The 25094-nt window shown below is 39.1% G+C and overlaps 1 protein-coding gene across 2 annotated transcripts in view; it reads right to left on the reverse strand.

Annotated features, from left to right (window-relative positions):
* Positions 1-699: 699 nt before the first annotated feature.
* The window catches only part of LOC131032956 (probable phosphopantothenoylcysteine decarboxylase), a 97611-nt gene continuing 73216 nt past the window's right edge, over positions 700-25094 (reverse strand). For both annotated transcript variants that reach the window (XM_057964059.2, XM_057964060.2), the window contains one exon: positions 700-1199. In XM_057964059.2, coding sequence (XP_057820042.2) covers positions 918-1199 — 282 coding nt within the window. In that variant the 3' untranslated portion in view covers positions 700-917. The remainder of the gene's footprint in view (positions 1200-25094) is intronic.

Consider the following 25094-nt stretch of genomic DNA (forward strand, 5'->3'; position numbering starts at 1 on the left):
TGATCTTAGTACGCTGCTCCATTTAGAAAAAAATTGCCAGGCATAGTTTATTTCTTATAGTATCTCAGTGAGCAAGAAGAAGTTTCTATTTTAGGACCATTAAGATCAGTATATGACCTAATGTTAATATGAAGGCAACTATTTTTACAGTTTCTTCTAGCATATGAGAGCTACAGTTGAAGGATATGGACAATTGTGATTTTAAATAATCCAATATTAGATTTTGATGATGAGAATGATGATGACGACTTTTAATATCTTTTTGACTAAATTGGCATGTCAGAAATTTGAAATGCATTATTCAGTTTTAAAATATAGTAACCAGTCTTGGCTTCACTGATCAGAATATCATCAGAATTTTTCTTGTTATATTCATTCCTCAAATCACTTTCCCTAAGCATTGCCCTAGTAATTGGTATCAATATGAAACAAGCATTATATATGTAATGTTTTGTTTCAAAGAGAATTTTGTGCTGTCTTTAATTTCAATGTATAATAATATCTCATATAGAAGTATGTATTAAAGTTTGAGCAACACTAAAGAGAAAGTATTATGCTTGTAAAATTAAATTTTAACCTATAATCAATAAAGGCAGCAACGATAGCCTAGTGTTCACAATTTTTATAGTGTGTACAGAAGCTATGTAAACATTAGTACTATTTCATCTAGGTTCCTCATTTATGACATGAAACGCCACAGATATGAAATGATTAATAAATAAAATCTTTCAAGGCAATCATCAAGAACCAATGAAGGTCAAAAAAAAAATTAACTGTACTCTTGGAATACCAGCCTACCCTTGATTTCTCGATAACTTATCTCAAACCCTGCTGAGGAATTTCTGCTAGCATGGTGCAGTAGGCAGCTGATATGATGGTTAGCATAAACAAAACGAAAATCCAAAATTTGTAAGGCATTAGAAGGTACTATTACGAGTTAAATTGGTTGAAAATCTCAAAGTTGAGTCAATTACAGAAGGCTCTGCCATTGCACCATCTCCATAGTCGCCACATGCTAGCTTTTTAGTTAAACAAGGGATAATTGTTATCTTTAAATCCTTTAGTACACCCAAATGTATCTGGGTAAAAGCACTATTCCACATGAAGGTATTCATAGAAGGAGCAACAAAAAGGGGCTTGCTGAAGTCCCATGCTCGCACTATGCAAGTCAGAAGATTATCACACAGGCCACCTGCCATCTGAAAAATAAAGCATGTGAACTTTATAAATATAGCTAGTAAAGCCTTTGCTGCAGAAGCATGTAGCTAATTTCTAATTCGTGAAAATCAGCCAATTTGAAACATTGTACAAATAATTTCTATACACACGCAAAATGAAAAATTGCTGTCAAATAGATCCTCTCAAAGAGGGAAAAAATTACAGAAAACAGGGCAGTTGATATCAAGATCGAGTTTGCACTGGAAAGAAACACACATGATGCTTTCAGCTTAATATACGAGGTGGATTTTAAAACATCAAACATTCAAAGATTTGAGTGAACATGCAGCTAATTTATATGAATATATGCATAACATAGTGTCTGAAAAATAGTTAATTAGTGATGTGAAAAGTTCCTTCAGCTTGATGGAACTGTTTCTTTCTGTAAATGATATTCAAATTTATGTTCAAGTCTGAAGTTGTATAATATTGTTATTCTTTTACTGATTTTTTCTGTTGCTTCTTATGTCACAGGTTGCTGAAGATAACATTAATTATTTCTATGCACATACAGCATTTCATTGACATATATATTTATAGGCAATGCCCACCGATCAAGGCATGCCTTGACCGGACATGTCTTTTGACATGCCCGATCAAGACATTTCTTGATCGGTGCATAGGCACTGCTTCATTTGAGTGTTATACCGATAACTATCAGTTTACGTCATTTAACATGATAAACCGATTACCAATCGGGTCACGTCAAATAGTATAATCAACCGATTAACAATCAGGTCACGTCAAGTAATATAATCACCCGATAAACAATTGGGTTATGTCAAATAATATAATCATCAGATAACCAATCGATATAATGTGAGATTAAGATGATAACTATTATAGTTATCATATGATAGCTATGATAGTTATCATAAGTCTGGTCTGATTTTATTACAATCACAACATGAGTAATATGATTATAGTATGATCAATTATGCATATAAGATGATTATAACAAGTTCATTTATTTTAATCATGAGGTCTACATTTAGACTGTAGTTACATCGATAAGGTAGATGATTGAATGAGAGATAAATGAAGTCTCTCATTCAATCATTTATCTTACCGAAGCTACTAAGTTTCAACACTTTCTGCCACTCGATTCCCTTCTGCTTGATAGAAATGTTTCTTTCTCCCAGTTGATTCCCACCAGTATGTCGTGATTTGAAGAAAATTTGCCATCTTTAGCCATGAACAAGCTTCTACACTTATTTACATTTAATCTAAAGCAAAGACTACTATTAAAATTCAACAACAGAAACAAGAAACCTTAATTAGCCAATGATGTATCAATGAGACAATACACACATATAATCTGCATAGCATGTATAGGATGTCCTACTATGAACAATTATTTCATGGAAGTTGACAAATGACAGTCCAGAAGTAGGAGACCACCCACAGTATCAGTCCCTTTGATACACAGTTGAAAGATGCAAATCCACTTCCATTCTCCACAGGCACAAAGAAAGTTAACTAACTAAAGCATAAGAGCTCTCTTTCTATTACAAGAAATGCCAAAGGAAAGATAGCAGCCACTCAGGAGTTCCTAAAACCTTGCCTTTTCCATCACATGAGTGTAACAAATGGTAATAACTAATAAGAGCATTTTGATTGAGACCATAAAACATAATCACATAGGGCCAAACCATATAAGAATAATTAAAAGACGTCAAAACTAGCAAAAACTCACATAGTCAACATGACAATAGAATTTCCATAATAATCAACCCAAATTTTATTCGAAACAATTTCATCTTATTCCAAACATGTTTACCTTGAAATGGTTTGGAATACCAGTTTTTGGCAACATTTGCCTTCAATCTCATATTGGATTGATACTCCTAGATTAAATGTACATTCTTAAGATGAAGAGCATTTTCAAAGGATGCTTAGACAATTTTAACCAGAAAAATATTTCTTAGAAGCTGATTCTTGATTTTGCTCTTTGCAACCTTCTCAAGTACAAAAGAGACTAAAAAACGTATTTGAAGTTTTATAATAATAATATTTTGAAAGAAATCAACCATTGTTTTTATCGAAGGTCATTAAATCAAGAAAAACAGTTACGGAAAGAGGATTTTTTGTACACACAGCACAGACCGTATGAGTGAATTTCAAAGGTTGAATGTACTTTCATGCAATAAGCATATCTTTGGTAAAGTAAACTACTGAAAAGAAGAACTTAACCAAATCTCTAAAAAATATGTTTTACCATGCAAGAATGTATTGATGAATCTTAAAAACCAAAAGGCCACTTCACACTCCATCACAGCTGCAAAAAGCAAAACTGAATTGAAGAGTTCTTCACCTTCAATTGTTGAAATCTTGTGAATAGGCATACCCAATATTCATTCAGACAAGGCAACTCAGCGAAACTTGGCAAATTAAAAAAATACTTAAAATCCATCTTTTAAAAAAAAAAAAAAATTCTCAAGCAAAAAAAATCCAAAGCATCTAAGTATCAAACAAAACATTCCAATCCATGCATGGTGTGTTTCGTATGACATTAACTTAACCATTGCAGTATGTTAAGAAATATGAAGTTTTTAAAATATATATAACTATCAAAAAACTCTGATGGTATTTTAAGAAACAATATTTTTTGTAATGCAAATGAGCAATTCAAACTAACGAACATTCTAACAAATCCAAAGTAAAACAAAGACGTGCAATTAGATGTTCTCATGACAAATCTTGCAAATACATGAGTTGATGTAAGAGCATCCTGGCCTAAAAACAAAAACATTTGTTTTTATGTTTTGTGTTTTGCAGATACTTTCAAAGTGTTTCTGTCCTTTTGCATTACTGCACTTACAAATTTCTTGCAACAATTACAAAATAGTCATTTCAGGCCCAGTCTGCAGTCAGCAGTCAACAATCATCTAGCTGCACAATATTGCATTTGTAACCAATCAACATAGCAGTTTGAACATAGTCTCTATCAGGAATCCTGAACACGTCCACATGCCTTAATTTGCACATGATGCTTATTTGTAAGCCACAACATAATTTCATTGTAGAATGGTGCCTTAATTGGATTATAGGCCAAAGTATTTAACATTGCACCAAGGTTACCTATTTAATTATTAGTCCTAATAGAGTTCAGAAGAGGAATTGCATCAATTATTGAGACTTGCATCTTAATCTACATCCAAAAGGTGGTGAATCTACACATTTCAAGGTGATATGCCTAATCCATAGACAATTGATCATTATCACATTATAGAGTGATGTACTAGGTTTTTCATTGGCACCATCCTTCTACATCTTTCTTCCTCTAAGCTGGCTGAAATTCATTTTTGAGAATAGTAAGTGTAATTAGTTAGGTAGAAAACAAGTTTTTGTCAATAATTTTAAGATCCTAGCATATTTAAATTGTATTGATCGGCCAGAACTTGAATTGTGTTGAAGCAAATAAAGCCTATGATGTCATTCTGTTTTAAAACAAATAAACAAGTTCATGTTGTGACGTTTTTGTTAAATGCTATGCAAAGTTGTTTAGTGTCATCATTTGCAGTGTGGTTATAAAGTCTTTAATTAGACACTTTGAGTTAGATGGTATCTGAGTTTATAATAGAATCCTGAAAGGAGAAGAGTGAATAGGGTCTTCCAACACCAAGTTTTTCGGTATAAGATTCCTTGGGAGTTGTAATCAGGTTGTGAAAAGATCACCAATTGTGAATTTGCATCAAATCCAAATATAAAGATGCATCAAAAAGAGTGGGTGGACATCTAAGTGTTCTCCATATCACACAACGATTTGAGAAAATGTTAGATATAATGAAAATTCTCCAAATCCAATTGGATGTTGTGGAAGAAAATAGAAGAAATGGTCATAAACCTAGAGTATTAGAATGTAAACCTTACATTTTGTAATAAAGTCACTATTGTGACGTTTTCACACATCGCCCCATTGCAAATGGGGACCTCCACTTTTTTCTGCTTTCTAGGATAGTTGTAGAGTCTTTAGCTATTAGCTTTTCACTTCGAAAAGGTGTGGTATCTCAGGTGGCTAAGAAGTAATCAGGTCAAGTCTCTTTCTTTGAGTTTGAGTGAGATCAGTTAATTCTCAAGGCTTGCGAAATGGAGGTTTTATCGACAATCATTTCATTTGATCATCATCTTTTACTTGCAAAATCAGAGTTGAAGTGCAAATTTCGCTAAGGCAAGCTAGTTTTAGATGTCAACATTCTAAGGAAAAGGGAGCTGAAGTTCAAATTATCTTGAGAAGCTTAGAGCAAAAGGACTAGGACAGCAAAGTTGCCATTTTGAGAGGACTTCCTTTGACCCCTTAAATCCACAAACTGAGCCTTGAGCATCTCATTGCTTGAAATGAGGTCATGATCTTGCTAAGTACGATGTTGCAATCTTAATTGATAGCAAGTCAAGAAGAGGATTGATCACTTCCAATGAAGGTCCAAATCAGCGACCTAAGGATTGATCACTTCCTTTGATGCCTTAAATCAGCAACCTGTTGTAACGTATTCACACATTCCCCCATTGCAAATGGGGACCCCTACCTTTTGCTTTCTAGGGTTAGTTTTCTTGGTCTTCTAAGTTCTTGTCTATTGACCTTTTGCATTTGAAGGGTCGGCAAGGAGGTCACTAGGGTAGCAGGCTCGGCTTGAGTCAGGTGGATCTCCTTAAGAGGTCAAGTCAATTGAGTGATTAGGGGTTATTTAGATCATTCCTAGGGTGTTTTTTGTGTACTATCTGGTCGCACTTCAAGTTGCTAAATCAAACCTTGGTTGAATGCATAATGTCCTCCTAGGTCCCATCCCTTACATCAAGGGTCCAGAGCGAGTTCGCCTTGAGAAGTCTGGAATGTCATCCTGATCCTCAAATGTCCTGAAATTTGGCTAAGTCTGGAATGTCATCCTGATCCTGAAATTTGACTAAGTCTGGAAAATTGAAGAATCCTCCAAAAACTAGATTTTGCATTATAACTCCTGGAGGTCCGAAACCACTCTCAAACATCCTGACAATATATATGGAATATAACTTAAAGTATAACTTATACTTAAATGTTATATTCCATATATGAATCCTAACGGAGAGACTAAAATGTCAAATTTCACTCCTGACCCTTCCAAAGGGTCCAGAGCAAAATTCCATAAAGGACCTAAGATTTCACCTAAGTCAGTGAGTGGTTGAGCAAATTTGCAAAGTTATGAAAGGAAATCCATCAAAGGGTTGAGTCTAAGTCAAAGTCAAGTCGAATCCAAGGTGAATTGAATCTAGAATAGGAATTTCACTCCTGGCCCTTCCAAAGGGTCCAGAGCGAATTCCTTTATAGGACACTCTACATTGATCAAAGCCATGAGCTGATCCATGTCCCAGGTATTATTGAAGGCAATTCACTTGATTGAATGAAGAAATGTGGAAATGGAGTCAGAAATCAACCCAAAATGTAAATTTCGCACTTGACCCTTCCAAAGGGTCCAGAGCGAAATTCATATAAGACCCTATTTCTTCACAAAATCTTGAACTAGATGCCAACTTGAGGAGCAAATTCACTTGATCATGATGGAAGGAGGCCTAAGAAGTTATATTCAAGCCAAGGAAGGGAGGAAAAAACTGAGAAATGAGCCCAAGTAAGAATTTTGCTCCTGACCCTTCCAAAGGGTCCAAAGCGAAATTCACATAACCTTCATTTTCTTCCTTGTCATGGTTAAGTTTTGGACTTCTAAGGCATGGTTGGAGTGATCTTGAGGTGTTCTAGCCTTTGAAAGAAGGTTTGAGGTGATGAAATGGTGAAAATCAACCTAGAATGGAAATTTTGCTTCTGACCCTTCCAAAGGGTCCAGAGCGAAATTCTCCATAAACCTCATTTACTTTCTTGTTTAGACTAAAAGCCTTGTTCCTTGGACATAGTAGGGGTAAATGGACATGTTCTTGCCTTAGGAAGAGAATGAAAGCACTGAAAGTAAGGATTTTGTCCAAGATCTTGAATTTTGCTCCTGACCCTTCCAAAGGATCCAAAGTGAAATTCTCCACAAACCTCATTTTCTTCCTTGCCTCGACCAACATCTTAATTCCTTGGGCATATTTGGGAGTGGATTGACATGTTTTTGCCTTAGAAAGTGATTAGAAGTGAAGGAGTGAAGAATTTTGTCCTAAATCATGAATTTCGCTCCTGACCCTTCCAAAGGGTCCAGAGCAAAATTCTTGAAAACACCTATTTTCCCCTTGGAGAAGGTCAAATCCTTGGTTTTTATGGCATGGATGGGAGTGGAGTGATGTGTCCTTGCCTTTTGAGGTGGATTGGAGTTAAAAAAAAAATGAAGAAATGAGCTCAAAATGTGAATTTCGCTCCTGACCCTTCCAAAGGGTCCAGAGCGAAATTCTCATTCTCTCCTTTTCCTCTCAATTTTGTGTCAAGCCAAGTGTGGATCGGGGTGAATTAAGATTGAAGATGCCCCTAGACATGCCTTTGAATGACTTGTGGCCACCAATGATGAAGATTCCAAGCTAGAACTTGAATTTCGCTCCTGACCCTTCCAAAGGGTCCAAAGCGAAATCCTAAATAGGTCCTGTCCTTGGCCATGATTTTTAGCGAAATTCTCCTTTCAAGCCATTTTGAGGTCAAACAAGTGTTCTCTTCGTGAGAGGGGGATCCAAAGTTGAGAGTCAAAGGAAAGCAAGGTATGAAGAATGAATCTAGGTGAAGGAAAAAAAGCAAATCAAGAATTTCGCTCCTAACCCTTCCAAAGGGTCCAGAGCGAAATTCCCAAAATCACCTAATTTGCCCATGATTGAGATTACGAGATGGATTCCCAAGCCTTGGTGGAGAGAAGACTAGTGTATGCTTGCCTTGGAAGGCATTTTTGGAGTAGAGAAATGATAGAATTTGTCCTAGAATGTAAATTTCGGTCCTTACCCTTCGAAAGGGTCCAAAGCGAAATTCCTTATAGGTCCTGTCCTTGGCCAAGGTCCAAAGGAAATTCTCTTTTTTGGTCTTTTTGGAGGTCAAATCAATGATGTCTTCAAGAGAAAGCGATTCAAAGGTCAAGAGAAGTTCAAAGCAAGGAGATGATGAAATTTGAGCTAAAATGCAAATTTCGCTCCTAACCCTTCCAAAGGGTCCAGAGTGAAATTCTTATAGGGCCTGTCCCTAGGGAGGATCTTGAGCGAATTTCATTCTAATGCCTTTTTGTTGATGATATAAGGTAGAAAATGCTTATGTGAGATAAACATATCATGTGTAATTAATCATCTTTTGGTTTGTTTTGTAGGTGGCAGATAATCAGGCCAGGAAAAGGATGACCTATTCTAAGCCCATCACCATCAAGGACGTTCCAGATGCATAAAGGAGGACTCAAGGTGTTTTGAAGCGTTGGAAGACTTCAAGTGTTCGAGGAGTTGAAAGCTAGCCTCAAGACCTCATTCTACCACATGAAGAAACCACATGATGACAGAGAAGAATGACACTTCAAGGCGAGGTATGCTACCAAAGAAAGAACACTTGACAATGAGGAAGCCTCATCAAGCATATGGGAGTCAAGGAGGTACATCATTCATCGCGTCAAAAGACAGAAAAGAGATCAACCAAGACACAATCAGACAAGGTGGCATCCCAGTCATTTTTCCTCCAGTTGGATTGGTCCACCTCAGCATGTCCAGATTCAATGTCCCTGACTCATCGAGGACGGCACAAACTTCAGTGTACCTACCCCTACTTCCTATTGGTCCTCACTCCTGGAATGTAATTTTCTCATTGGCTAAGGAAGTTTGTTATAACAAACCCTAATTAGGGTTTCTATTCTTTAATCCTAGCCATTGATTCTAAGTCAATCAGAGCCGTCAATTTGTAAAGGGCCCTCTATATAAAGCCCTGGCTCTTCATTTGTAAAGGTTAATAGTCAGAGTAGAAAAAGAGAGATAGTCAATAATTAGTAGCTCAATAGTAGATAGCATTTTAGAGTAGAGTAGAAAGAGAAGGCAAAGATTGTTGTCAAGACATTGTTGTAAAAGACATGTAAACTTCATTGAAGAAATGGTGAATTCTATGTGTCGATTCTACAATTTGCATGGTCTCTATACTTCTCAAGTTTAATTTCATGTTATTAGATGAATGGAAGAAATTTGTATGATCAATGGTGAAATTTGTATATCCATACTACTAGCAATTTGTTTATTGCAAACTTGCCTTGCGTAGTCAACTGGAATCATTCAACTTAAGCTTAACTTCAATTATCGCTTCTTCATTGATATGCATCAACCTAACGGTGTCTATGCTTGTAGCGATGATCTAAACATCATAAAGCTATCTTTAGAAGATCGCACTAACCTTGTGGAGATGATCATAGCATGTCAAAGCAAGACTTAGTTAGAGTTTCATCAAAGGTCATCCATTGCTCCTACATTCTTAGCATTAGAATTAGATTCCTCTCCAACCCTTATCCTTTTTTCCCTTTTTAAAAAAATCAAGGATCAGTAAAGACCCACGTTCCAGTGATATCCAAAGTAAATTAGACGCTCAGGTCATCAAATGTAAGTCCCCTTGTGATTCCAGCAAAATCATATCATACCGCAAGAGCTTATCCACAAGTAGAGACCCTACATACAAGAACCTTGGAGTCTTCTCGAATAATCCTTAGGCGAAATCTTCAGCATTCGAGGAAACTTTGTTCAAGAGAGGATAAGATACCTTGGTATTTTATTCTGTGTTTGCATGTGCATGAAAAACACATCAACACAACCTAAGGATTGATCACTTCCTTTGATGCCTTAAATCAAGGAACTAAGGATTAATCACTTCCTTTGATGCCTTAAATCAGGAAACTAAGGACTGGGACTTCCTTTTATGCCTCAAATCCACTAAGATTTCCAATGAGGCTCTTAATCCACGAACTAAGCATTCCCACTTCCTTTAAGCTATCCAAAGCACGACCTTAAGGCATGGCAATTTCCTTTGAGGTTCCAAATCAGTGACTTAAGCATTTTGATCATTTCCAATGACCCCTCCAATCAGCAACTTTAGCCTTTCACTTCCAATGAAGCTCTCAATGTGTGACTTAAGGATTTCATTTCCTTTGACACCCCAAAAGCAAGAACTAAGGATTTCATTTTGTTGAAACTAAGTAGCTTCGGTAAGATAAATGATTGAATGAGAGACTTTATTTATCTCTCATTCAATCATCTACCTTATCAATGTCACTAAAAGCTAATGGTAGACTTCATGATTGAATGAATAAACTTGTTATAATCATCCTTATATGCATTTCACATCAGATTGCACAGTTCGATACTTGAACATCATTATCATATATACTCGATCGTGCTATGACCATATTTCATATGCTATGGTTGAAATAGAACAGATCGGATAACTATAGTTATCGTATTAATCTCATACCGATTTATTATCAACTGTTAATATTAAATGATATTTGACTTGACCCGATTTGTTATCGGTTGTCAATATTATATAGCATTTGTATTAACCCGATAGTTATCGGTAAAGCACTTTATTGAAACGATGCCTATGAAACCAATCAAGACCGGAGCGGTAGGTCTGGGCTCAGGAAACATGAGGGTTTCCTCTACAGAGGCGGTGCAGGATCCCGATGACCTCTAGGCAGGAACTTCAACAATGGTTGGAACAATGGTTTTCCGAAGCAAAACAGCCAAAATAGATGGACATGGAAGGCTCCGGTGATTTCTAAAGGATGGAATTGTTTTGGGGATCATGGTGTCAGCTCTTCAAGGGCTCATAAATCTGGTGGTTTTGGTGGTTATCGAGACCTCTTCTCTGGCCCGAGGGTGCAATTTCAAACGGTCCAAGAGAAGTTTTGGCGACCAAAACCCTCTTCTGATGCAGCAAAGGTGTTAGAGGTAAACCCTAATGCAAAATATAGTAGGGTCCTTTCTTTAGAAATTGCAAATGAAGAATGGAGTGAGTCGATTAGTTTTTTGTCTAATAAAGCTCTTGTTGTTAAATAGGGAGGAGCTTGGCCGGCTTTTTCTAAGTTTAGGTACTGGTGTAATAAAAGTTGGGGTGAGGGGATGGATCTGAAAACCCTAGGAAATGGATACTATCAAGTTGTATGCCCAACAGTTCAAGATAGAGACTGGATTATAGAGAATGGGCTGTTTTTTCTGGAAGGGAAAGAACTCACCATTTCAACCTGGAAACCCAACTTCAACCCCTATGAGGATTTGGTGGACATTGTCCTCATTTGGATAAAACTGCCTGGACTTCCTCGAAAATATAAGGATCTGGAAACCCTAAAACAAATAGGCAGCAAACTAGGTGAGTTTGTGATGACAGAAGAATATGTAGATTCCTCTGATTTTGGCATGGTCTCTAGGTTGTGTATTAACTGGCAACCGATTCACAATCTCCCAGACACCTTAGAGATCAAAACAAGGTCGGGGTTTTGGAAGCAAAAAATACTTCTGGAGGAAGAGATGGAATCTTGTTCCACAAGTAATACCAAAATTCATCCTCCGGGTTTCTATAAAAAAAGATGAAAAAGGCAAAATCGTGATGCAGAATCAGCTAGTGGAGGAAATCATTCAGCTATCAAAGGGTAACCATTGGGAACAACACTAGAATGAAAAGGACTTGGCGATTCAGTCTTCTTCCAAGTGTAGAAGACTCGGATTATGTTCTCGAAGAGACTAAGGCTTTTGAATCTCAGAAGGGTGCTATTGATGAGATTTTTGTTAACGAATCAAACTCCTCTTGTTTAACTAGAGGTGACTCTATGAGGCTGGATGAAGAAGTGGCCCTTTTTTTGAGTAGGAAATTTTCAAAGGGAGATCATTGTAGATCAGGAAGCAGTAAAAATCCCTACAATCCAAAAGTTTATGATTTCTGGACAGGGTGTCTCCCATGTGGAGGATAAGGATGAACCCTCGACAACATTGGTGAAACCTGTGGAGGACCTTACAGTCATGACTCAAAAGGAGACCACTATGCTCCTAGACCCGGCAAGCTTTCAGATCATTTCAGAAATGCAGATAGATAACCCTGATCCAAATTTGGAGGAAACTGTTTTTATGGACATTCAAATATCCCCGATAAGAAATCTGGAAAGTTCTTTTGAAGGAGTGAAGGATAGTGGAGGGGACTTCCTAGATTCAGACTATGAGGGCGAGTCTTCCTTCTCGCAGGATGGAGAAGATGAACTGAGATTAACAGTGCTTGCAAGAACGCAAGATAAGAGAACACTGGAGATGAGACTTTCCCTCCAAACAAAAGCTAAGGTGGGAGAAAAAAAGAAAAGGGGAGCCAAATCTAATAAGGCCAAATTGGAGATGGCAGGTAATGCAGCAGGCCAAAGCAAATTGAGATCGGGAAAGGGCTATGCCTTTTCCCGAGAGCAATGAGGACCCTATCGTAGAATGTCAGGGGCTGCAATGCCCTTGATAAGATCCGCTTGCTCAAAAGGTGTATTGATAAGTGAGACTGGATATTGTGTTTTTGCAAGAAACAAAAATTAAAGAGTAAGATTTTGGTGTTTTTTCTAGGAAGTTTCAATCTTGGAAATATAGTCTTGTGGGAGATCAAGGTGCTTCTGGAGGTCTTGCTGCTCTTTGGCGAGACTCGATTGTTGTGGTGGATGTCATTAGGACAAACAAATGGTCGCAGTGGCTGAAAATCAGATCGAAGCAGCCATAGTTGGACTACTCGCGACTCGGCTCGACTTGCCAAGCCCCTAAGAAAACAACTCGGCAATGTAAAAACACGCTTAATTTTAATAAAAAATGCATTTTTTTTGCAAAATTTAATGAGAAGATGCATCCAATGAGCCAATAAATGATAACACAAAAGAAACAAGCTGATTCTAGATATATTTAAATGCAAAGTGCCTACAAAATTGCATCCTCATGAGGAATACTGATGGTTGGAAGCAAAATAGTAAATAGTTTTTGTAAAACCAAAAAAAAATACATCATTACAAATTACAATTACAACTTCCAGTTCCCAGCTCTAGCTAAAACTAGGGGAGAGGTAAAACTAGAGGGTCTAGTCCTAGAAGTCTGTAGTGAACGTGACTGTGCCTCCTCGCTCGGTATGGCTGGCTCATCCTCCATCCTAGATGAGGCTATGTCTCCATCTGCTATGTGAAACCAAATCCACCCCCCTCCTCCTCCATAGCTTGCCTCTCCAAATCAGTGTTGTCATCCTCAGAAAACAGTGGAGGTTGCTCCTGTGATGTCCAATCACTGTAAGGATCTATATCATCCAAGTCAAGTGGAGCACCTGCTAATTCCTCTACCTTTCTTACGCGCAATCGAAGATTATATTGCACAAAGACAAGGTCATTGAGGTGTTTTTGAGCATGCTTTCTCCTCTTCTTCGTGTCGATGGCTTCAAACAAGCTCTAATTGTGCTCACAACTGGATGAACTACAAGGTTGACATAAGATTCTAAGGGCAAATTTTTTGAGATTAGAGGTATTTCCACCCCAACTTTGCCACCAAGCATCTGCAAATTAAAATTAGGTTGAAATTAGCACCACTCGTCGGGGTCTGAGGGTGAGAAAAAGAGGGGTAGAGAGATAGGTCTAGATCTTGGTGGAGATCTACAAACGCGCAATATTTGAAATTTCATCATTCATACTCATAGTTTCAAACTTTCAACTCTAAAATGTATAATACCAGGATTTCTTCAATGCTAATTATGTTGTTATATGGAGCCTAATCAGACTCGCAAATTTTCCCTACTTCCATCAGCATAGTTTCCCCCTATATTTTTCGACGGGGGTTTGGGGGCAACACCCCCAAGTTGGGGTCAAGGGGCATCGCCCCTTGCGCGCTCAAGTGTTATAAAGGTGTCAGGTGTTATAAAGTATAAAAAAGGAAAAAGATATATTGAAATGCCACTTATACTTAAATGTTATATTTCATGTGTATATTCTAATGAAGAGAATGAAACTGACCTAAAAAAACAAAAAATGATAATTTTTTCACATGTTTGGGCCTCTTTTTTTAGTCCAGTCAAGTTTTTAAAAGAAACTTGCAATTACTCGACGAGTTTTTGCTACGAGTTAAAGTCGTAAAAACTCGTAGAGTTTTTGAAACTCGCCAAGTACTCTGTGAGTGTTCCATCTTCAAGCAGCTACACACTAGCTCTTTCCTTATCAATATTTATGGGCCCAACAATTCAAATTTAAAAATGCAGCTATGGTTTGAGTTATCCGACATTCTGAGGCATGATAGGGAAAGTTTATTTATTCCTGGTGGAGATTTTAATGCTCTACTACGTCCTTCAGATAAGATGGGTGCTGTGGGTTGGAATAGACAGTCATAGAGACTTTACTGCATTTGTAATGGATTATGGGCTTTTTGAAATTCCCTTTAGGACAAGGGACTTTACCTAGACTAATAGGAGGTGTGGATTTCTAAATATCTCTGAGCGGTTAGATAGGTTTTTTATTGCGGGGGATTGGTCAGGAAGTCATTGGAACTATGTTGCTGAAATTCTACCTATAACAGGTTCAGATCACTATCCAATATGTCTCAGAATTCAAGATGACAGTGCTCCGGAGAGGTGCCCTTTTAAGTTTGAAGCTATGTGGTTAAGGGACAGTAACATCAGAAACTTAGTGGAGCGTTGGTGGCGTCATATCCTAGAAAGACCAGGTAATAAAGCCTTTATTTTTTCAAGAAGCTACAATTCTTAAAGGAGCAATTCAAGAAGTGGAATAGAGAATATTTTAGTAATATTTTCAATGAAAAGCTAGGGATTGAAGATGAGTTAAAAACACTCCATGAGCAGATCCTTAGTCAAGGAATGGATGAAGTTGTGTTTAATAAAGAAAAAAATTTAAATAAACACTACTCTGAGGTATTAGCTAGAGAGCAAATCTTTTGGAGACAGAAGTCAAGGGAAACATGGTTGAAGGATGGAAACAGAAACACAAAATTTTACCACATTTCAGTAAAGGTAAGGAGGACTTAGAACAAGATATTTTCAATTAAGAACAAAGATGGGGTGACTGTGTCAGATTTGAATCAGAATAACTTGGAGGCGGTTAAACATTTTTCTGATATTTTTAATGGTGAAGTGAACCCTAGTGGGGATATTCATCAGAATCTGGAGTTTATTCCTTCATGTGTCAAGGAAGAACAGAACAAAATGTTAATGGATCCGATGTCTTTGGAGGAGGTGAAAAGAGCAGTTTTTGGGCTAGGGTCAGAAAAATCCCCAGGGCCGGATGGCTTCCCTATCCTATTTTATCAGAAATTTTGGGACATTCTTGCAAATGATATCTTGGATGTGGTGGAGGAACCAAGGAAAAGGGGCTTTGTTTTAAAGGATTTCAATAACCCTTTCATTTCCTTGATTCCAAAGAAGGTGGACTACACATCCTTTGATGATTTTCGTCCGATCTCTTTATGTAACACCATATACAAGGTGATATCCAAAGTAATCACAAATAGATTAAAACTTGTTCTGGAATCAGTGATATCAAGTGAACAAAGTGGATTTGCCCCTGGTAGATCAATTTATGAAGGTATAATTCTTGCACATGAAGTTGTTCACTCTATTTGGATGGCAAGGACAGAAAAGATGATGGTTAAGGTGGATATAAGGAAAGCTTATGATGAGGTATACAGGAACTTTCTTGTGCAAGTCCTCTCGAAATTTGGTTTCAATAAGGAATGGATCGCTTGGGTGCATAGTTGCATCAGCTCTCCTCGTTTTTGTGTTATTGTAAATGGCAGCTCTCAGGGTTTTTTTGAGTCTAAGAAAGGTATTCGGCAAGGAGACCCTCTCTCCTCCTTTCTTTTCATAATAATGGCAGAGGTACTAGGGAGACAAATCTCTAAGAAGTGGAGTGAAGGGTTATGGAAAGGTGTTCAAATTGCAAAAGGTGTGAATCCCCTAACCCACCTGCAATTTGCAGATGACACGTTCTTGGCAGGTGATGTGTCAGCTAGGGAAGCTCATGTTATCAAGGGAACTTTGGATGTCTATGAAAATGCTTCAGGACAACAGGTTAATTGGTTCAAATCTGAAATTTTCTTTTTTAACACCAAACCATGTAAACAGAGGGAGATTTGTAGAATTTTGGGCATGAAGATGGGAATCCTTCCCAGTAAATATTTAGGCATCCCTTTCTTTGGTGGTGCGAACAAGTCTGATTTATGGAAAAATCTGATTGATTATTGTCTTAATAAAATGGATGGATGGAAAAGTAGATGACTTACTTCGGCTGGAAGGATACTAATGTTAAGATCAGTTGTATCTGCAATTCCAATCTTCTCAATGATGTGTCTAAAGATTCCCAAAAATGTGATCAGTGTGATTCAACAAAGAATGAAAAAATTCTTTTGGAATGGAGCAAATGATCAAGATAAAATCCCTTTATTGGCATGGGATAAAGTTTATCAAGCAAAGTTTAAGGGTGGTGCGGGTTTGAGAGATTGGCATAAGATAAAAATAGCTCTAGGGGCTAAGTTGGTTTGGAATATCTATACTAATCAAGACCAAATGTGGGTAAAAGTTTTGCGAGCTAAGTATTTGGAGTCCTTAGAAGATCATAGAATTTTCACAATTTGTAACCCTCCTAAAGGGTCGGCTATATAGAATTTCATAGTAGGCTGCAGAGGGGTGGTCACTGATCATCTATCTTGGCAGATTGGTAAAGGATCGAAAGCTAAGTTTTGGATGACTCTTGGGCAGGGTTTTCAGCCATCAAAGACATTGCAGATTTCTCTACAATTAAGGATCATCTGGTGTCCATTTGGGGTGATTGTGTAAAAGACTATATGGTAGTTGTTATCACAAAAGCTTGCACCCTTGCTAAGCTATCAACTCAGCAACCTTGTGAAACATGGAAACAACCCCGAAGTGTGGTACCTTGCACGAGGGGGTTGACTCCAGGTGCACATGTTGAACCAACTCAACACTTCAAAACTAACTCCTAAACCTATCCTAACAATTTGTAGAGGTAAAGGGAAGAGAGAATTGCTTGAAATAAAAGGAGGTGATACAACAAGAAGAGATTGTTCCTCTCCCCACCTGAAATGGCACAAGGAATCAACTGAAAAGCCCAAAAGATGCACAAACTTCAATTGCATGAGTGACCCAAATGCAAGTGTGGAGGTTAGAATTTTCTAAGTGTCAAGAGGGGAGAAGGATTCCCACAAAGTCACACTCAGAAAACAAGCTAACACAGCATACATGTGAAAAGAAACCACAAACATACACTTATAATGGAGGTAAGAACACATGCACATCATATATAAGTTGAAGGAAGGCAAGAATGGAGATTTTCAATTAATCATAAGGCCAAAAGCTAGTCTTACAGTTGCAGAAATGCAAAAATAATTACAAGTCTTTAAGAGAAGAGAAGAGCATAAGAAAGCTCAAGCTCGCAGAGAGAGAACCCTTTACAATGAGGCTTAACAGCCTTATATAGAAAAATGGTTACAAGGGTGATCGTGACCCCTGCATGTCAGTCTGGAAGTGCAGGGAAGTGCATGCACTTGACTTGTATATGCAAGCAACCTAGCCATACCCATAAAGAGAAATCCTGAGAAGGTGGACTGGCTAACCTTCCAAAGTCAGACATGACATAAGTCACCAAGCATGGCCCCGTACCTCCCTGATGGAAATCCTACCAAAAACACTTAATGCACCCTTGTGGCTCCACCAAAGAAAATGCACAAGCCACCAAAACTGTTGAAGCATTTGAGGCCTTGAGTGTCGATCACGCCATCAGGAAGTGTCGCTAGTCAGAAGGAAGTCCGAGAACTTCGGAAACTCAGACTTCCGAAGTGAGGAAGACACGAGAAGGAGCAAGGAACTTTGGAACCTCAGGGTTCCGGAGTTTCGAGATAGAGAGAGGAAGAGACGAAAGGAACTTCGGAACCTTGGGGTTCCAGAGTTCCGAAGGAACTAAGGAGAGAAGGCAAAAGGGGAAGGAAATTAGCAATCTTGGGATTCCGAAGTTCCGGGGAATTGCTCAAAGGAACTTCGAAACCTCGGGGTTCCAAAGTTTCGGGAGAGAGAAAGAAAGGGCTAAAGAGAGATGGGGAACTTCGAGGTTCCGGAGTTCCAAGGAAGAAGAAAAGCTATGGAGAGGAAGGGAACTTCGGAACCTCAGGGTTCCGGAGTTCCGAGCAAAGGAGAAGCTTAAGAGAAGAGGCAAAGGAAAGGAAGGCTAGGAACTTCAAAACCTCGGGGTTCCGGAGTTTCGAAGAGGGAAGGGGAAAAGGGACAAGGAAATTCGAAACCTCGAGGTTTCGGAGTTCCAGAAAAAAGAGAGAAAGCTAAGGGAAGGAAGGGAACTTCGGAACCTCGGGGTTCCAAAGTTCCAGAGAAGGAAGGAAAATGGCTAAGGCAAAGAACTTTGGAACCTCGGGGTTCTAGAGTTCCGGGGAAGAAGAAAAGGCCAAGGAAGGAACTTTCTCCGGACAAGGCAACACTTCACACTTCATGATTCTTCTCTCCTTGATCAATTGGGGCCGTGCTGGTCCATGGAACATATTTCTGGTCGGTTCTCACTGATGGACCAAGGGTGTCATAAAATGACAACAATTTTGGCGATTTCTACGAGATGCTTGCCTGCTAAGCATGAAGTCCAAAAGCCTTAAGCATCCATTGGGCACTGAGTCGTCAAAAGACCCAAACATGTGTGTGCCATCACTTGGAGGGAAACTAAAAACTAGAGCACACACCCTCTTAAGGAGAATGCGGTATGTGCATAAGCACTTTGTGAAAGCAAAACAACCTCTAGTCTGATATTTACATAGTCATCAACACCCTTTTTAGAAGCAAGGCTTGAGATGAATCCCATTCACTGGATTTGGAAGGACTTCGCCATCTAGCCTAGAGAGATGAAATGCATTGGCCTCCTTGCAACTAGTGATGACATATGTGCCACTCCAGATAGCATCAAACTTGGAGTGTCACCCAGCTTTGGCTTTGTCTGCATCCCACTTGAGAACTAGATCTCCCTCTTTGAAGACCCTATTAGTCACCTTTTTGTCAAAAACTTTCTTGACCTGCTCTTGATGAGTCTCAAGTGTATGCATAGCCTTACTTCTAACCTCCTCCAACTCCATTAACTCTGCTAGCCTTACTGTCATGCAATCATTTTCTATCAATTCCAGCTGATGTGCTAGTTCAAGAGAGGGTAACTCTAGGGAAGTTGGGAGTCTTGCTTCCTTCCCATATACTAGCATGAAAGGGGAGTTACCAATTGCCCTCTTGGGTGTGATTCTGTCAGCCCATAAGGTTGTCTTCAACTTAATATGCCATGACCTCTGATTGTCTTCAATTGTCCTTTTAGCTATCCTGATGAGGTTCTTGATGGAGGATTCAGCTAAGTCGTTACCCTAAGGGTAATAGTTGGATGATGTCTTCAAGTATACACCATGCTTAACTGCCCAAGAACTGATTTGGGTTCCAACAAATGCCCTAGCATTGTATGATATGATGGTGGAGGGGATACTGAATCTTGTCACAATTGCCTCAAGGAATTCCAACACTGAGGCCTCAAAGGCATCCCTCAATGCACCTGCCTCTGTCGACCTAGTGAAGTAATCTGTTGCCGCCAAGATCCACTTATGGCCAACACTGGAAGGTGGATTGATCACGCCTATGAAGTCCAAACCCCATTGGGTGAATGGTTGATCTGCTTGGATGGGGTGAAGAGGTAGTGCAGCTAATCTTTGCCTCCCAGAGAAGAGAGCACATTTATTGCAATTCTTCACCCATCTATGTGAGTCACTGAATAAGGATGGCTAGTAATAACCAGCCCTCATTATTTTGATAGTCGTAGCCCTTGCAGAGAAGTGGCCCCCTGAAGAGCCATCATGAAATTCCTCTAACAATCTACTGACTTGGTTTTGCTCAATGCATCTGAGTACGACTCCATTGGAGTCTTTTCAAAAAAGAGTGTCATTCACTAAGACATAGGGAATGGACTGCAACCTCAAATGCCTTCTTTTGGTCCTGTCCAAACCTTGGGGGTATCTACCTTCCATTAAGAAGGTGGTCATGTCACTTACCCAATTGAATTGAGTGGCGTTGCCAGTTGGTTGATCCTCTTGTAACACAAGGGCGACCTCTGAAGCAGTCTCAGAAGATGAGACAAGTTGTTCACATAGGCCCCTGCCTCTTACAAGCTTGGTAATCTTAATATTGATGTCATATTCCATGACCTTGGTTATCCACCCAGCCCTCTTCTCACTGATGTCCTTGTTTAGAAGAAAATCCTTTACACTTGCATGTGGAACTAAGAGCTGGATCATGTTGTTGGACAACATGTGTCTGAACTTTTTTAACGCCCTTACAACGGTGAGGACTTGCTTTTCTACATAGTTGTACATAAGCTTATAGTCCTTTAGCCCCTCACTAAAGAAAGCAATAGGTTGCTCCAAATTGTCATCGTTCAGCTGTGTTAGGACAGCTAAGATACTGGATTCTCCTCCGAAGGTATAGAGGATGAAATCACTTTCATAATTAGGATTGTCAAGGGTAGGGGCCTAAGCAATTGCTTGTTTGATCTCTTCGAAACCGGCCCTTCCCTCCTTGGTCCAACTGAAAGCCAAGCTTTTCTTCAGCATGGAAGTGAGGGGTTTTACCATAGTGGCAAGGTTGGGAATGAATCTCCTCACAAAGTTGATCCTACCAAGGAAACTTTGCAATCCTTTCTTGTGACGAGGGAGTGGAAGAGAAAGAATAACCTCCACTCGCTCTGGATCAATGGTCAAACCCTCCTTGGATACGATGTGTCCTAGCAATCTTCCTTGATCAGTAGCAAATACACACCATACTCCCTGCATTTCATGAACACCTGCTCAAGGTGACCAAGATGGTCAGCTCCATGCTTCGAATAAACAGTTATGTCATCAAGGTATACAAGCACAAACTTTGCTAATACACCCTTGAAAGCCATGTCCATTGCTCTTTGGAACGTGGCACCTACATTGGTTAGCCCAAAGGGCATTTTACAATAAGCATAGGTACCTGTTGACGTGTATTTTGTACACAATCATACACAGAATAAAATACCAATAGGCATCTTATCCTCTCTTGAGAAAATAGTCTCTAACTGCTGAAGATCTGCAAAAAGGATCAGTTAGATGGACTCCAAGGTTCTTTTAGTGGGGTCTCCACGTGTGGACAAGCTTTTTTAGTGGTATGATGTGATTTGCTGTTTCCTTCAAGGCGTCTTACGGATTCAAAAGCTCGAAGATTTTACTAAACTAAAAGGAACTTTCAAAAAATGGAAAAAGGACAGGGTTTAAGGAAGTCTAATCTAGCCTAACCCTATGAACGACTTAGCATGAATGAGATTTGGCAAGACTCAACCAACTTCAATTTTGCCATAAGATAACAACTCAATTGAAATTAGTGCGATCTTCTAAGGTAATAATGGTGTTCAATGCATCAAAGACCAAGGACACTACTACGAAGGTACATATCCTAGATGCGAAAATGCTTGAAGGTTAAGGACTCAAAATGTTTTCCAGTCGACCACGCAAGGCGTTCCTACAATCAGCAAGAAGCTAGTGGTTTGGATAGCGAATCCTACCAAATATCAAATCTCACACTTAGTCTTTCAAATTAACAACTACTTTGATTGAGCGTGATTCAAGTACATCCAACAACCATGAAGATAACTTAAGAAATTTGCAACAAAACACCATAACTTCAATATTTTATTGATTTCCAAGTCATCATATACAACAATTGCTTGAATTTCTCTCTTCAAGACTCAATCTTGCTACAAAATAAAAAGTGCTTCTAACTCTAATCTCTCTATTACATCAACTATTATCTCTCACACTTATTCACTATTTTTCTATTATCAAATGAAATGAAAAATGGGGGTATAAATAGCATCCCCAGTTACAATGAAAGGTCCAGATTGAAAATAAATCAATGGACAAGATCATGACACCTAAACCCTAATTAGGGTTTGTTACAAATGACCTCCTTTTACTGCACAATATTAAATACATAGCCAAATATTAAATTCGGCACAAAAATCTAGGAGGTATCAGCCAATGAGAAACAAGATGTCATGTCATCTGTAACAACCTTTCATCTAGAATCTTATTCCCTTTCCAATTCTCTTTTTTAGCATATGCAATGAATTTTGTCACGATTCCTTCGATTTCTGTGATTGGAATCTCGGGAAGATTCTTGATACTCTCTTCTAAGTGGATAACCTGATCAAATGCATCTAGAAGAGCTGTGTCCCAAGTAGGTTCAAGTTCCTTTGTTCTATCAATCAGGAGCATGGTGGCGTACATCTGATCATACTGCTCATCTGTAACATCTGCGTCCTTGCGAAAGATGATCTTGATTCTATCCTCAAATTCTTGTAAATCCACATCTGTCTCGACCTCGATCCTTCTGCCAAGAATGGTACGAAGTACCTCAAATACTCTGTCCTGGATCGGATTGATCACCTCCTCAACTTGACCACATCTAACACTGATGTCCTCAAAGAGAACACTCTTTATATGGAGTAAGGTTGACCACTGAAACAAACTGTGAGAATCACCTTCTAAGATCCTCTCTTGTGCTAAAATTCTTCTGGATGTGTGTCTTATAACTTTCAAGACAGGGATGACAACGTCCTTGGTATGGGCAAATGCAGCTACTGTTGCCATCAATCTGTGAATAATCTCAAGAACTTGGATATCCTGATGGGTGATCTTCGACATCGCTGTAACAAACTCAATGGCCACCGTGTGAGATCTATCCATCCAACTACATGTACGCTGGACCAGGTTCCTGAATCTTTCTGCTTCATTGATTGATTGAAGGGGCAATGCCTGCAATGGTGATCTAACTGGATCCTGACGTCCCAAAGGTTCATTGATGTGACTGAAATAGGTCCTCCATGCACCGACCTCTTTCTCAAGCTTTCTATTCTTTTCCACTTCTTCTCTAAGCTTGTCTTTCAATGCCTCAAATGTGTCGGTGGCATCATCTAAAGTCTGCTCTGCTGTAGATGGGCCTAACTCAATAGTCTGTATATGATAGTCTTCTGCTAGGATCTCACCCTCATACTTGTCTGCTGCCGGTGTAGCTATCTGCAGTTTTCTAGATCCAGTCTCATCTCGAATCATCTTGGACATCTTTGTAGCCTTCTTTTTCTCTGTTGTCATATGTGAACGTCCCACGAGGCTCTCTAAATCAATTGCACTGTCCTCGTCCTCTATTACGATCACCTTAGCCAATCTTTCCTTCAACCAATCTGGGATATTCGATCTTGTCTCTTGAACTTGAATCTCTTTATGTACTATTTCTTCTTGTCTGGGAGGAGATGCTACTTCATTATCATTATCTAAATCATAGTCTTGGAGAGATCCATCGGATGAAACATGCTGTGCCTGTTCTTCTTCCTGTCTGTCATTCTGTACCATCGATTCCATGGACTCTTCCACTCGAACTGTTCTATCTTTTGGTCTGGAAGAAGTACCTGGTGTTTGATCTTTGTTGGCACCTTGCTTTTTCTTGGAAGACTCTTTCTTTTCTGATCTTTCCTTTCTCTTCGAACCTCTCGAATGGAGATTGCCCTCACTGGCACATCGAAGGTTACCTTCACCTAAATTCCTAGGATTAGGATTGCCTTCACTAACACTGGCTCCACCTTCGGCTGGTTTCTCTTCCAAAGTAAAAGACATAGCTATGCCTTGTTCTCTCAACTTCTGATGCTGAACGTCTACCCATCTGCGAGTACAAGACAAGACTGGTGCCATCAAATCATCTAAATCCACGGCCTCGGGCTCATTCCAATTCAAACTTATTGTTTTGCTTTCTCTATCATATGAAGATTGGATGTGCCTGCCGTTGTCCTGAGCTTGGTCGGCTACTCTGTAAATCTTACATTTCCTGATGAAATCCAAAGGCAATCTAGAATGTATCTTACGTTTCACTTCAAGATCATCTAGGAGATTCATCATAAAATCTTCAATCTGGTATTCATGTCTAAATCTTCTACCGACCGTCTCCTCTAAGTGTCCATGTGGATCAAAACTATTCCTCCAAGCAAAAGATGAAAAAGGATACAAGGCTAACTCCTTCTCTGCGTCATCCATGGCTAAGACATTAGGACATACCTCAACTGAATTACCCAAAATAATAGGTACCTGAACTCCATTCTGATGTCTGTGTCTGAATGCCTTCACATATGCTGTCAACTGCCTTGTTACTTCAAGTAACACAATTCTATCTGTCGGGTACCTCGGCAACATGTATGGAGGTAAAGGACATCCATACACTCTAATGTAAGTGAACTTGGGAAACTGAATGAACCAAGCACCGTACCTCTTGATGAATTCCTGGGCATCCTGAGATAATCTGTTGTGAATCCCTCCTTGCAACGTCCTTGTAATGTTCATCGTGAAAGTATCATTGATTAACTTGTAGTTCTTCCCTGGTGGATGATGCAAGTAGGTATAGGATTCACAAACTCTGACCTCGCCGGGTCCTCTTCCAATCACTCCTCTGTGAGGTAGTCCTGCGTACTCAACGCTCCTGATTAAGGCATAGATGACGTATGAACTCATGTGGAAGGACTTAGTAGCCCTGAGTCTCCTCAACTGTACGTCCAAGAAATGGCTAATTATCCTAGCCCAATGTATTGTACCCTTTCCTTGAACAATCACCTGGATGAAATAAAACATCCATTTCTCAAAATAGAAGGCATGAGGTGCTCCTGTAACTCTGTTGAGCATGGTGATCAAATCTCTGTACTCCTCTTGGAAATCAATCCTGTGTGGTGTGTTCGGTACTTTGCTCAGACGGGGACGACTCTTAAGTAGCCAGTTCTTGTTGATTATGCTTAGGCAAGCATCTGGATCATCATCGTACACTGATCTGGCTCCTTCAACGCTCTTGTATATCATGTCCCTGTGCTCTGGAAGATGGAAGGCTTCAC

Source organism: Cryptomeria japonica, chromosome 4, assembly GCF_030272615.1.
Source record: "Cryptomeria japonica chromosome 4, Sugi_1.0, whole genome shotgun sequence".
Lineage (NCBI taxonomy): Eukaryota > Viridiplantae > Streptophyta > Pinopsida > Cupressales > Cupressaceae > Cryptomeria > Cryptomeria japonica.